Raw genomic sequence first — 14252 nt, 5'->3', positions numbered from 1 at the left:
AGAGAGATGGTCCCTACCCAACAACAGGCTCACAGTCTAGAAGGGGGAGACAGACAACAAAACAAAATGTGTGGACAGGTGTCAAGTCGTCAGAACAAATAGAATTAAAGCTAAATGCACATCATTAACAAAATAAATAGAATAGTAAATATGTACAAGTAAAATAGAGTGATAAATCTGTACAAAAATATATACAGGTGCTGTGGGGAGGGGAAGGAGGTAGGGCGGGGGGTGATGGGGAGGAGGACCGTGAGCCCGCTATTGGGTAGGGACTGTCTCTATATAATAATAATAATGATGGCATGTATTAATCGCTTACTATGTGCAAAGCACTGTTCTAAGCGCTTGGGAGGTTACAAGGTGATTAGGTTGTCCCACAGGGGGCTCACAGTCTTAATCCCCATTTTACAGATGAGGTAACTGAGTCCCAGAGAAGTTAAATGACTTGCCCAGAGTCACACAGCTGACTTGTTGGCACTGTGATGGATTCTGGAAATGTTGTGAAGAAAGGACCGCAAGGGTTTCATGGCAGACTGAAAATGGGGGTTGAAATAAAGAGAGAGAGAGGAATCAAGGAGCCGTGGTTTGGACTTTAGGGGCTGAGAGGATGGTGGTGTTGTCAGTGATGAGGAAACTAGGTAGAGGAGAGGATTTGTGGGGGGAAGATGAGAGGTGCATCTTTTGTCATGTTGAGCTTGAGGTGCTTCCAAGACATTGAAGTAGAAATGTCCTTTAGGCAGGAGGAAATGTGAGATTCCAGAGAAGAAGAGAGGTAGGAGCTGATTAGGTAGATTTGGGTGTCATCCTTGTAAATATATAGTTAAAGTGTGAAAGTGGACTAGCAACTCAAAGGAATGACTGTAGAGTGAGAATAGAAGGGGACCCAGAGATGAATATACCATTGAATCCACATAAGTAGAGAAGTGCAGAGGATGACTGGAAATACTCAAAAATTAAGAGTGGCTGGGTTCTTTTTTATTGTATTTGTTAAGTGCTTATTGTATTCCGGGCACTGTACTAAGCACTGGGCTAGATACAGGCTAATCAGGTTAGACACAGCCCCTGTCCCACATGTGGCTCATGGTTTTTACAGATGAGGGAACTGAGGCACAGAGAAGTTAAATGATTTGCCCAAGGTCACAGAGCTGACAGGATTAGAAACCAGGTCCCTCTGACTCCCAAACCTGTGTTCTATCCATTAGGCCATGCTGCTTCTACAGCATTGATAAAACACAGGTCCTGGGAACTAATTGAAGTACCCTATAGTTCCATTTGGATGATGCCAAGGTATCCTGTAATACAGAAATTACATTCATTCAGAATTTTGCATTAAAACAGCTTTGCTTGTTGTATTGGCTCTATTTCTGGTGTACACATGTATTTCTTCTGACACTGCATCACGGTGCATGCAGTCTTCCATGTCAGAAAAATGTTCTGAAATTCTGCTATTGTGATCTAGCCATGAAGTGAAAAGATAGTGGATCTTAAGTGTATTTTTTCTCAGATGCATTACTTCACAATTGACCATACTGAAGATTACCTGCCATTTTTTGTCCCTTTCACTCACTGTTAAAAGGTACTTCCTTCCTTAATGACACTTGATAATAATAACAGTAATAATGGTATTTGTTAAGCACTTACCAGGTGATGATGATGGCATTTGTTAAGCGCTTACTATGTGTGAAGCACTGTTCTAAGCGCTGGGAGGGATACAAGGTGATCAGGTTGTCCCACTTGGGGCTCACAGTCTTAATCCCCATTTTACAGATGAGGTAACTGAGGCACAGAGAAGTTAAGTGACTTGCCCAAAGTCACACAACTGACAAGTGGCAGAGTCGGGATTAGAACCCCTGACCTCTGGCTCCCCAGTCCGGGCTTTTTCCACTGAGCCACGTTGCTTCTGGGGGTAGACACAAGGTAATCAGGTTGTCTTATGTGGGGCTCACAGTCTTAATCCCCATTTTACAGGTGAGGTAACTGAGGCACAAAGAAGTTAAATAGCTTGCTCAAGATCACACAGCAGACAAGTGGCGGAGCAGGGATTAGAACCCACGACCTCGGTCATCTGTAAACTTGCAATCTTCACAGCATGCTACCCTTTTCAGATCATTTATGAAGATGTTAAACAAACCCATTTAAAAACTGATTTTTGAGGAACTTCAATATTTATACTTCTCCATCCTGGAAACTGAAGCATGATTTCCCCACAAAAAACAAACAAAAACAAAACCCAAAAACAAGAAAACTCAAAAATTCTTCTTTCCCCATAATAGGAGCAATTTGTTGGTCGGTTCTACTAATTATCCAAATATAGAACTGAAATTTATAGTCTTCATTTGCCAGAATTACTTCAGGAACACTTCTGATATAAGGGAATTACATTGGTAAACCCCCGTCTACTGATTCATTGGCCTTCTGTAAGGATAGGTGTGGAAATCTCTTTGACATCTTCAATAAAGACTGCATTAATAGTAATAGTGATGTTTGTTAATTACACAAGTTCCAAGTGCTAAGGTAGATACAGAATAATCTTTCCTTGGCTCCCCCATCCTTGTGCTTCATCTACACACTTAGATCTGTGACCTTTGGGCATTTGATATTCACCCCACAGAACTTAAGTATATATTTATAAATTCTGTATTATAGATTCTATATTTATATTAATGTCTTTCTACCCATCTAGATTGTAAGCTGGTTGTGGCTAGGGAAAGTGTCTACCAACTCTGTTGTATTGTATTCTCCCAAGCACTTAGTACAGTGCTCTATACAGCGAAAGTGCTCAGTAAATTCTGATGATGGATTGATGATGATGATGATGATGATGAAGATGATAATGATGATGATGATGAGGTGGGACACTGTTCTGCTCCCACGTGGGGCTCGCAGTATAAATGGGAGGGAGAACAGGTACTTAACCCCCACTTTACAGATGAGGAAACTGAGGTACAAAGAAGTGATGTCAAACAGCAATCAAGTGATGGAACTGGGAACCCAGATGTCCTGACTCCCACCCCTGTTGTCTATGCACTGGACTATACTGCTTCTCAGTGAAGGAAGTATTGAGTCATTTTTCCCCCTGGGAGGGGAAGGGGCTTTTACTCCAAGAGCATCAGGAGATCCATAAATGATTTTGCCAGTATCCGGATTTTGGTAAATTTGAAGAATATTTTGTGATTAAATCCCTTGCCAGGAGACATTCAAACTCCTTTCTGATAAACCTAATTTTCTATGTTTACCCAAACCCTGTCCTGACAACTTGTTAATGAATCAGGTACCTGCTCATTGCAAGGAATTCCTATGTGATGATGTGTTTTGCTACTGTGGATTCCATTATTCTGCATAATAATAGTAATAATAATAATGATTATGGCATTTGTTAAGCGCTTACTATGTACGAAGCACTGTCCTAAGCGCTGGGGGGATACAAGGTGATCAGTTTGTTCCACGTGGGGCTCACAGTCTTAATCCCCATTTTACAGATGAGGTAACTGAGGCCCAGAGAAGTTAAGTGACTTGTCCAAAGTCACACAGCTGACAAGTGGCAGGGCCGGGATTAGAACCCATGACCTCTGGCTCCCAAGCCCATGCTCTTTCTACTGAGCCACGCTGCTTCCTGCTAATGCTTCAAGGCCATTGATAAAGCCCTTCACAACATCTCTGAAAGGCAGTTGACACCACTTGTAGAAGGGGTCTGCAGTCCTAGATAAATTAGTATATTTCATTCATTCATTCATTCAATCGTATTTATAGAGCACTTACTGTGTGCAGAGCACTGTATTAAGCGCTTGGGAAGTACAAACTGGCAACATATGGAGATGGTCCCTGTTCCAAAATGGGCTCACAGTCTAGAAGGGGGAGACAGACAACAAAACAAAACAAGTAGAGGCATCAATAGCATCAAAATAAATAAATAGAATTATAGATATGTACACATCATTAATAGAATAATAAACATGTACACGCGTACACAAGAGCTGTGGGGTGGGGAGGGGGGTAGAGCAGAGGGAAGGAGTCGGGGTAATAGCGACGGGAGGAGGAGCAGAGGAAAAGAGGGGCTCGGTCGGGGAAGGCCTCCTGGAGGAGGTGAGCTTTCAGTAGGGTTTTGAAGAGGGGAAGTGAGCTAGTATGGCAGATATGAGGAGGGAGGGCATTCCAGGCTAGAGGTAGGACATGGGCCAGGGGTCAACAGTGGGACAGGTGAGAACTAGGCACAGTGAGGAGGTTAGCAGCAGAAGAGCAGAGTATGCGGGCTGGGCTGTAGAAGGAGAGAAGGGAGGTGAGGTAGAAGGGGGCAAGGTTATGGAGAGCTGTTATAGTGAGGAGTTTTTGCTTCATATAATAATAATGATTGTATTTGTTAAGCGCTTACTATGTGCAAAGCACTGTTCTAAGCGCTGGGAGGGATACAAGGTGATCAGATTGTCCCACGTGAGGCTCACAGTCTTAATCCCCATTTTACAGATGAGGTAACTGAGGCACAGAGAAGTTAAGTGGCTTGCCCAAGGTCACACAGCTGACAAGTAGAGGAGCTGGGATTCGAACCCATGACCTCTGACTCCCAAGCCCGTGCTCTTTCCACTGAGCCACGCTGCTTCGTAAGAAGGTTGATAGGTAGCCACTGGAGATTTTTGAGGAGGATTTTCTGGGTGACATGCCCAGAACATTTCGGTAGAGAGATAATCCGGGCAGCAGAGTGAAGTATAGACTGAAGCGGGGAGAGACAGGAGGTTGGGATGGGAGATCAGAAGGGATGCTGATGCAGTAATCCAGTTGGGATAGGATGAATGATTGTACTAACAAGGAAGCAGTTTGGATGGAGAAGAAAGGGCAGATCTTGGCGATGTTGTGAAGGTGAGACCTGCAGGTTTTGGTGATGGATTGGATATGTGGAGTGAATGAGAGACAGGAGTCAAGGATGACACCAATGTTACGGGCTTGTGCGATAGAAGAGATGGTAGTGCCAACCACAGTGATGGGAAAGTCAAGGAGAAGACAGGGTTTGGGAGGGAAGATAAGGAGCTCAGTCTTAGATCTGTTGAGTTTTAGGCGGCGGAGATGTCCTGAAGGCGGAGGAAAAAGGAGCCTGGAGGGAGGAAGGGAGAGAGAACAGGGGAGGAGATGTAGATTTCTTCAGGTTCCCACCAGGTAGCAGAGGCTGTAAGGTCAGGTAAGGGATGGGCCCACTTATAATAATAATAATTATTATTATGGCATTTGTTAAATACTTTCAATGTGCCAGGCACTGTTCTAAGGTCTGGGTAGATATAGGATAATTGAGTTGGACTGTGTCCCAAATAGGGCTCACAGTCTTCATCCCCATTTTACAGATGAGGGAACTGAGGCACTGAGAAGTAAAATGACTTGCCCAAGGTCACACAGAAGATAATTGGTAGAGCTGGGATTAGAACTGACTCCCAGGCCCATGCTCTTTCCACTAGACCATGCTGCTTCTCTTCCCGGAATGATCTCAGACAGACCTAGAAAATATAGTGGGAACGAACACAGATCAAAGGCTATTTTACATCAAGTGGCACCCTACAGTTACAGGAGAGGCTTAATTTTCTTTGTACCATGGGCAGTCAGGGACCACAGGCTTCACAATTGCCAAGGCTGCCTTGACAATTATGCTTTTAGGATATTTGGAAAAGATCCACAAAAACCCAAAATGTTTGGGCATCTTTGGGGAAGACAGTAAAGTGAAACACATTCACTTTCCAGGATAGTGGTCAGGCACAAACACAAATTCTTTAGTCTGAGCAGAGACTGAAAAAGAAACCTACAAACTCTTATTCTTCCTTTGAAAGGGGAGAAGATAATGGAGATTCAAAGGGAGTTTTCTGGCTGAGTGCACAGTTGGTAATTTCCAATTCAGAAAGATGAGGCCACAGCTCAGGGTAAGAGAATGAGTTGGAAGCCAATGTTCAAGCTGAGGAATATACATAAAAATGAAAATACCAAGGCTCCCATATAGAACAGCAAATGGTAGACTTCTGGGGAAAGAAAATATTAAAACCACATACCATCTCACCTAAGCTGAAGCTTAAAGACAAAACTGCTGTGTTGTGTGAAAGTCATTGCCTTAGAATAACAAACAGTAGCTAAGATAACTGTTTCAAAATAACCTGGAGAGCTCGTGTTCAGACTCAGTCAAATTTCTAAAAGAGAAAAGTACTGTGTTCAAAGGAGTGAATTTAAAATAAAAATACTATTTAAAAATACCATAAAAACACTATTAAATTTGATATTGGTAAGCAAGACTATTAGAGGTAGCCCTATTTCTACCTCAAAGAGAAATTCATACATTTTATAATTCTAAATTTGACCATTTAATGTTCCCATTGGCAATTAGCTCAAGTTCTGCACAACGGTGTGAATGGTCACACTGTAAACTTGTTGTGGGCAGGGAATATGTCTGTTTATTGTTTATTGTAGTCTCCCAAGCACTTAGTACAGTGCTCTGCATAAAGTGCTCAATAAATATGATTGACTGACTAGTCAGACCAGCCCCCAAAATGATATTTCCTAAGTGCTTACTATGTGCCAAGCACTGTAGTAAATATAAGATGATCAGGTTGAACACAATCCCTGTCCCACATGGGGTGCACAATCTTAAGTAGGAGGGAGTAGGATTTAATCCCCATTTTACAGATGAGGAAACTGAGGTACAGAGAAGCTAAGTGACTTTGCCCAAGGTCACATGGCAGAAAAATGGTGGAGCTGAGATTAGAGCCCAGGTCTTCTGATTCTCAGGGCTGTGCTTTTTGCACCAAGCCATGCTGCTTCCCACAGATTCCAGATTTCTCAGGAACATAAAAGAAATGTCCAGAGCCACAGCCCAAGCTCAGTGGTCTGCTCTCACTTCTTAGTCAGTTCTCCCCTTGAACGTGTTTAGCTGGAATGAACAGACCAAAGTGTATAACCCTAAAGAGTGGCCCTAAGACTTCACTTAAGAAAATAATACACCCAGCACGTCTTCTTTTTTAATTTCATCATCATCATAATTACTGTCATCTTCACTCCTACCGCCACCCACCATTATCATCCCCATCATCATAATCAACTATATTTATGGGCATCATCTATGTGCTGAGCACTGTATTAAGCAGCAAATTGTAAGGTATATACAGGCTCTAAACTATGTGTACGCTGTAAACTATGTCTGGAGCACTGAAATAAATCTTATAGATTATGAGTTCCTTGTGGGCAGGGATCATATCTACCAACTCTGTTGCACTGTACTTTCCCAAGTGCTTGGTACAATACCTTGCACAAAGTGAGTGCTCAATAAATACCATTGATTAATTGACAGCCTACTAGAAGAAAAATGCACAATCCCCGCCACCCCTGGGTGCTTAAAATCTTATGCTTCAGTGGAATAAATTTCTAAACACATTATCTGGGAAATGTTCTGGGGAGGAAAGGGAGGCATGCAGAAGAAAGTTTGGAAATAAATCCAAGAGAAACTGGCATTTGTTTTTGGAAGAGAGCAAACAATTCAGACTGTGGCACGGAGGAAGGTTATTGGAAAATTACGGAAACAATAGTGAGATTGTCTTTCTTACCATGTCCTTCCTTTGTATTGAGATCAGTCTGTGTTAGGATGTCTAGTTGTTCTCCACTGCTACCAAAATGCATTTATTTTTCATTTACGTTCATGTTTTCTGAAGAAGTGCAGGTCCCTGAAAGTCCAGGCCTATAAAACAGGGCTTAAGACAAGAAGGATTCCTGAAGCCAATTAGAAGGAAAATAGCTTTCTTGCACCATGATTGCTAACTGCTTATAGCCCCCCAAATTTAATGATTTTAGTACACTTGGATTATAGTTGAATGAACTGAAAACAATTGAAACATTTTCTCTTTATTCTGTGGTTTTCTTCTTAAATGTTCATTACAAAATGCATTCCATAAGTGAGTTTTACCAATGAAAAGTTTTCTACTCTTCCCACAATAAAAACATAAATTTCTCAAGTATTTTTGGTCAAATGCATGAGAAAATTCTAAATATTAATAAAAAAATCACACATTTTATTAGTGTTATGATTACTGATCAGTGTCTACTCTTCTAAGTCACTTTTCTAGGTAAAATGAATCATGGTATTCGGTAACATCACTGAAGCTGGCTGTACTCAGGAATTGCTATCTTCCCTCCCAAATCCTTTTCTTCGCCCGTTACAGGGAAGAACACCATCATCCTTCCCAATTCTGAAGTCCACAAACTTGGGCACTATTCTTGCCTCCTCTCTCTTTTTCACCTCCCATTAGTCTGTTACCACAGACTGTTGGGGAATATTGCACTAAGTGCTTGGAAGAGTACAGTACAGATAGGAAACATTATCCCCATTCTCAAGGATCTTACCATTTAGCAGGGCAGTCACAAAGTAATTTACAGAAAGGAGGAAGTAGGAAAATGGTGAATGCTTAAGTAATAGGGTATGTTTGTCAAAACTTACCAAAGTGCTACGTGGGGTTGTGAATGCCCTGATGCACAGTAGTAAGTTCTGTGAGGGCAGAAATCATGTCTCCTATCTCTAAGTTCTCAAGTCCTTAGCAGATCTTTTTGCCCATAGTGGTGCTAATTATAGACTACAGATTAATGATTCAATAAACCTTCCCAGGCACATATTTAGCACATAATAGAATAAGGTCTCCCCTGCATCTAAAGGTAAGTAAATTAGTGAGGAAATTGAAATATGTTTGCATTCAAAGGCAACTTGAGTAGCATCATTTTTTTCTTTTCAGCATCCTGCATCCACTGTGGTAACACATGGAAGCAGTAGAAAGTGGATCTAATATGAAAGACTTTCTTGTGATTCTGTGGCAACACTGATTTCAGTCAGAAATCTGTGTTGTAGCCTAGACATCTTATAAAATAAGATGGATCATCTTTTTGTTATTTGTCCATACCTTGGGAGCTTAAAACTGCATGTTATTGTTATTATTCCTGCATATGTGTGGAAATGAATTCTAAGTATTCAGAATAACTAAATACAATCTATCATATTAAAGAGGAGCTCATTTGAGCATTTTTTTAAATTGTTGTTATTATTTCCTCTGATTCTGCTTTAACTTGCACATCTTGATATCATGACAGAAAATAAGCAAACCCCCCAATATTCCATGAGTAGTTAGTTATAATGCATAAAGCAGTTGCTATAGGCTAAAAACTGTGCTCAACACTGGAGTGGGTGCAAGATAATCATGTTAGGTAGTCTGAACCATGGGAGAACAGACTTAATAATGTGAATTTGTTTCATAAAATGAATGAGTTAAAAGGATACTGTAAGGTGTGTGGTTGTACCCCTTTCTAGTTCCTGCCCCTGGCAGGAAAGTGTTTGCTTCGCAAAAACAATAAGTAGCATTCTACCTTCACATTTTAATGGGCCATTTTTAACACAGTGCAACAGAAACACAAGTTTTTGATTGTTCAATTGTGATGCCATTAGCTATCCATAGAGCTGAGAGAAGAAATGGATGCTTTTCTGTACATTTCTGAATGGTTCCATGGCACGTTTCCTCTCAGATGTTTGAAAAGAACCCCGTGCCTCCTGTGGGTTTCAGAGGACCAACCACACACTATTTTCCCAAAGAGGAACTTGGTGCCCTGCTTCGTTCATGCCCATACAGTGAAACTGCTAAGAACACCCCGATCCTGCACCTCAGAGAGCATTCTGTTAATGTACTGAAACAAGAATGGGAACTATGGCAACCCAAATAGCAGACTCTCCAGTTAAAAGCGACACAAAAGTCAAATCACTGGACACAGAGAAAGATTGAGAATTGAGACAAGTGAAAATAAAAATCTATACAGAGTCGATATGAAAAGTCTATATGGGCCCTGCCAGTGGCCTAATCCAGCTAAGTGTTCATAATCATGCAGTGGAAACAGGACATTTGGAGGAATAATATGTGGTGACTAAATATTTATGGCTCAAAAGAAATATTCTTGCCTGGTATCAGTTATCTGGTTCAAAACATTGCCTGTACAGATTAAAGTGATAATAGACCAAAACACTTTTGAAATTTCTCCATACAAGGGTGCTGAACCATTACTTTTAGCCTGCATTTAGATACCTCTTTCCTTTTATTAAGGTTGGAATGCCCTTTTTGGAATTAATTATTTAAAGCACAGTTGAGAAGTTTAGGCATACATAATATTATCAGCAAAAGTTCAATCCACATCATTTCAGTAGGAAGAGCATTCCTCTTTTAGGGAGTAGAGAATATATGGTGTTACGATCTTAGATTTCAAGTTTATTTTGTTAGAGTATCTGACTCAACAAAAAAAGTCTAATCACTGAATTAGCTCAATTCTTATATACCTGATTTCATCACAAACCTTTTGAAAATTAACATCAGTCCACGTGGCATTTGTTGGTTTATGGGTTCTTGCTGAAACTGTCCTTCCAGAATGATATTAGGACCTCAGAATGGTAGAACTCACTCAGATGGAATGTTCTGGGGGAGGGTTCGCCTATATGTGTCAATGTATTGGATTAATGTTTGAAAAAAGACCAAAGAAGCCATGAAAACCTTCCCAAGACTGAAACCCTTTGTATGTCATTATTTGCAGTGCATGCCAAGACACTCATGAGCACCAAAGCCAAGCTGGCGAGCTTTGTAGATAAATGAGTGTATGTGTGTTTGAAACAGCCTAATAAGGAGCCTTGGAAATCTGCAAGATGAGCGAATATCTTATAACTTCTTCCGCAGGTGCGAGGATAGCTACAAGCCATGGACTTTCTGTCCTGCTTCTTGTTTGTGGCTTTGTGAAGGGTGCTTTGCTTTAATATAAAGTGCTGACTTTTTCCAATATCACTTTCTCTTCTTAAAGCAAAGAGCAAATCGCCTGTAAAATCTACGGAGCGGACAGCAAAATTGGCCCTAAACTCCAACCGCCACTCTGCACCCAATGTACTCTAACACTTCACGCAGGAGTACCTTCTTCAGGAAGAACACAAGGACAGGAAAACCCATTTTATTGATAATGTTTTCATTGATGAATCACTGATCTTTTATTTCAAAGAGCTGCAGTCTGCAGTGATGCCTCCACACACGCAGGATCAGTTTCTGTTTTTTTGTTTTGGTTTTCGCTTTTGTTTTTTTGTTTTTGTTTTTTGGGGCACAATGAAAACTCATTTGTCGGCGTCTTGGGGATCGATCTGCAAAGCATCAGGATAATCAATATTCACTGTGGATAATGTTGGTTCCCTTCCTGGAGAGACCATTCACAACTGGAGGTAAATAGAGGCTAAAAGAAACAAGCCACAAACTTCAAGCAAAAATCCACTTTGGGAACACAAATATTGGCTCTGCAGGAAGCCCGTGACACACTGTTTCAAGGAGAGACAACGAGAACGGAGCACTTAGGGTTTATTTTTCCTCTTGGGATTTTCTTCCTATCTGGTTTCATTTCTTGTTCAATCATGGCAAGTGCTGGCACAGGCTGGTCTCTGTTAGTTACCTGGACATTTATAGAGATAAATTTTGTCATGTGTTCTATACTTCAATGTGTTTGATCTATTTTTGCAACTCCTGCATATGCAAACTGACATAAATTCTGTAAATTGCTTCCAGTCCATGTGATATTACTTCCTAATAGGCCCTTACGCAAGTCAGTTTTTAATATTATCTCTAGCTGGATGTATATGTCGTGTTACCCACAGAGGTCTTTTGTTTCCTTTTGGATGTGATAATCCTGATTAATTTGTAATACTTTATTGTATAGTTTAGTAAATCATACCTTTGCTTCACCTGGTTGATCAGACAGATAGTGTTCATCACTCTCTGCTTCTTTGCGTAAAATGCACACTAAAGTTTGCAATGATCTTTGATGAATGATTTTAGTTTCGCGTATGCTGTATTGGGGATTGTTTGCTCTGTGCCCTCCTCTTTATGGTGTTTATCAATGAGATTTTTATTCTGAAAAAATGTAATCTGTTGCTCTGTGCTTCTGCAGGGCAAAAATAAGTATTTGCTGCTAGAAGAGTTTGCTTTAAATTCCCAGTTTGGGGAAGGTATTTTATCGTATTTACTCCCTGAAATCATTCAAGAACCCTTCCTGCTGTGGCTGAAAATGTTGCTTTATTTGCCCTTTCTGTAGGTGGTTTTCCATAATGCATTGTTCTGTCATGTTGTTAATTAATTTTCTTTATGTCTCTGAAGTGACAATTAAAGTTTTGTTGTTGGCTGGAAGTGATCCCTATACGATGAATCCAAATTACTGTTAAAAACAGAGAAATAGATTTTGCATTTGTTTATGTCAATGGACTGGGGACTCCTTGGGATCACTCAAACCCTTTCATCTTTTAAAAATCCAGTGCCTCCCCTGAAGGTAGGGGTATCCCTTGCATATGGAAGGGAGGGTAGAATTTAAGGGTAGACAGGAGAAGGTAGGGAGAAAAGGTACTCAGGTAAATTTGGTACCAAAAATGGGATGGAGAGTTGGAGTGTTTGAACCTTCCCCCCAAGGTGATGAATCCATGCTATTTACTCAACATTGTGTAATCACTCCCATCCCTTTCTCTGTCTCTGTGCAAAATGACAAACTCCCCGATATTTCTTGTCTATGAAGCAAACCTTTTCATGGATTCATCTCCTGATACATACACCTTACTTTAGTCCATTTACTTTGAACTGCTTCATCACTTCATGCTGTGGAGTCCTATAAAATTTTAAAAAAAGAATAGGAAAAAATTGTTGGGATGACCCTAATAAGGCAAGCAGGGATATTTCCATGATGGCTTTTCAGACATAAGCAGTTTCTAGTGAATAGTCTATTTGACTGCTCTATGAGAAACAGGCTTAAAATCAAGCTCTTCTGTGATTCATGTTTGTGTAGAATATGGTCCCAGTGCTCCCACTGAAACCAGAAAGCGTGCCACCAAGACGGGACAGAAACATAGGCAGAAATTATCTGAGATTGGAAAATTCATGAAACCTGGGCCCCTTGAGCCAACACACTGCAGACTGGCAAACTCAGGAAAACCTGGCATGCCACTGCTTTCATTACTTAGTACAGTACTAAGCCCTTAGTACAGTGCTTCACACACAGTAAGTGCTCAATAAATATGATTAAATCAATGAATTACTTCTAAAAGGCTCATTCCAGAGAAGATCCTAGTCAGGAGAAGGCCCCAACAAACATTATTGGGTCACTGGCAAAGGTTTCCTGAAAGTAGCTAAATATCTTGAGTAGGGATCACCCAGGATGTTGAAAAGTTCTTTCCCAATGGTTAGGTGACCCAATTCTTCCCCAGAAGGATCTTTGCTTAGTACTGGATTAGGGAAGCCTTCAGGAAGTCTATCATTTTGATTCAGTCCTTCACTCAATCATATTTCCCTCTGGGTCTAAAGCTGGGCAGGGAACTCTGAACTCTTTGTGGCAATGTCACTAAAGACTGCACAGAATGACATTCTCAGCCATGGGCCAGTGCCAACTGTTGTCCAACCTTACAGTGAAAAGTGAATGGTTTGAAATGCACTAACTCTCTGGAGCTGTCATATGTCCAGTCACTGTTCACTGAGGTGACTAGGAAAGATGGCAGAGATACCATGTACCCAGCTTCTCCTCTTGGACGGATTAAGTGACTGGAATATAGACCAACAAACTTGTTTTTCTTTTGAGCTAAGAGGGACTCCAAATCCAGAGACTTTTACAACTTTTAAAAATGGAATTTGTTAAGCACTTACTACATGTCAAGCACTTTTTTAAGTACTGGAGTAGGTACGGGTAAATTAGGTTGGACACAGTCTCTGTCCTACATGGAGCTCCCAGTCTACAAAGGAGAACAGTCGTTGAATCCCCAATATATACATACCAACTGCATAGACCAAACCTAAATGCATCTATATTGATTTGAATTCTCTACTGGATGAATGATTAGCTTGGTCTGGATTCATAAACCTGGAAACCAGAACTGTTTTTAAACCAACTCCTTAATGCAGAAGTTTTCTTGACTGCTGTTACTACAAACACCAAGCCCTTAAAGCAATTAATATTTTACTTAATTTTGGAGACTCTGAATCTTACTTTAATATTGAATAAAATGTTTATTTTTTCCAGTATAAAAGAATGAAAGACCAGCGCCCTGAACAGTCAGTGGCAATATTTGTTATAGGAAAAATCAGACCTGTAGTTCATTATCACAAACCACACAATTTTTACCCACCAGACCCCTTGTAAATTCATGTCTCTGTTCTGGGTTTGCCTTAGAACAAGGATTCTGAAGAGAACCCCTAATGGGCATCGCATCA

The 14252-nt window shown here is 40.7% G+C and overlaps 1 protein-coding gene across 1 annotated transcript in view; it reads left to right on the top strand.

Annotated features, from left to right (window-relative positions):
* The window catches only part of VSTM2A (V-set and transmembrane domain containing 2A), a 38348-nt gene extending 26147 nt beyond the window's left edge, over positions 1-12201 (top strand). Inside the window, exon 5 of the mRNA XM_038766416.1 lies at positions 10831-12201. Coding sequence (XP_038622344.1) covers positions 10831-10919 — 89 coding nt within the window. The 3' untranslated portion in view covers positions 10920-12201. The remainder of the gene's footprint in view (positions 1-10830) is intronic.
* Positions 12202-14252: the final 2051 nt, after the last annotated feature.

Source organism: Tachyglossus aculeatus, chromosome 25, assembly GCF_015852505.1.
Source record: "Tachyglossus aculeatus isolate mTacAcu1 chromosome 25, mTacAcu1.pri, whole genome shotgun sequence".
Lineage (NCBI taxonomy): Eukaryota > Metazoa > Chordata > Mammalia > Monotremata > Tachyglossidae > Tachyglossus > Tachyglossus aculeatus.
This window is presented reverse-complemented; position numbering and strand designations above follow the sequence as displayed.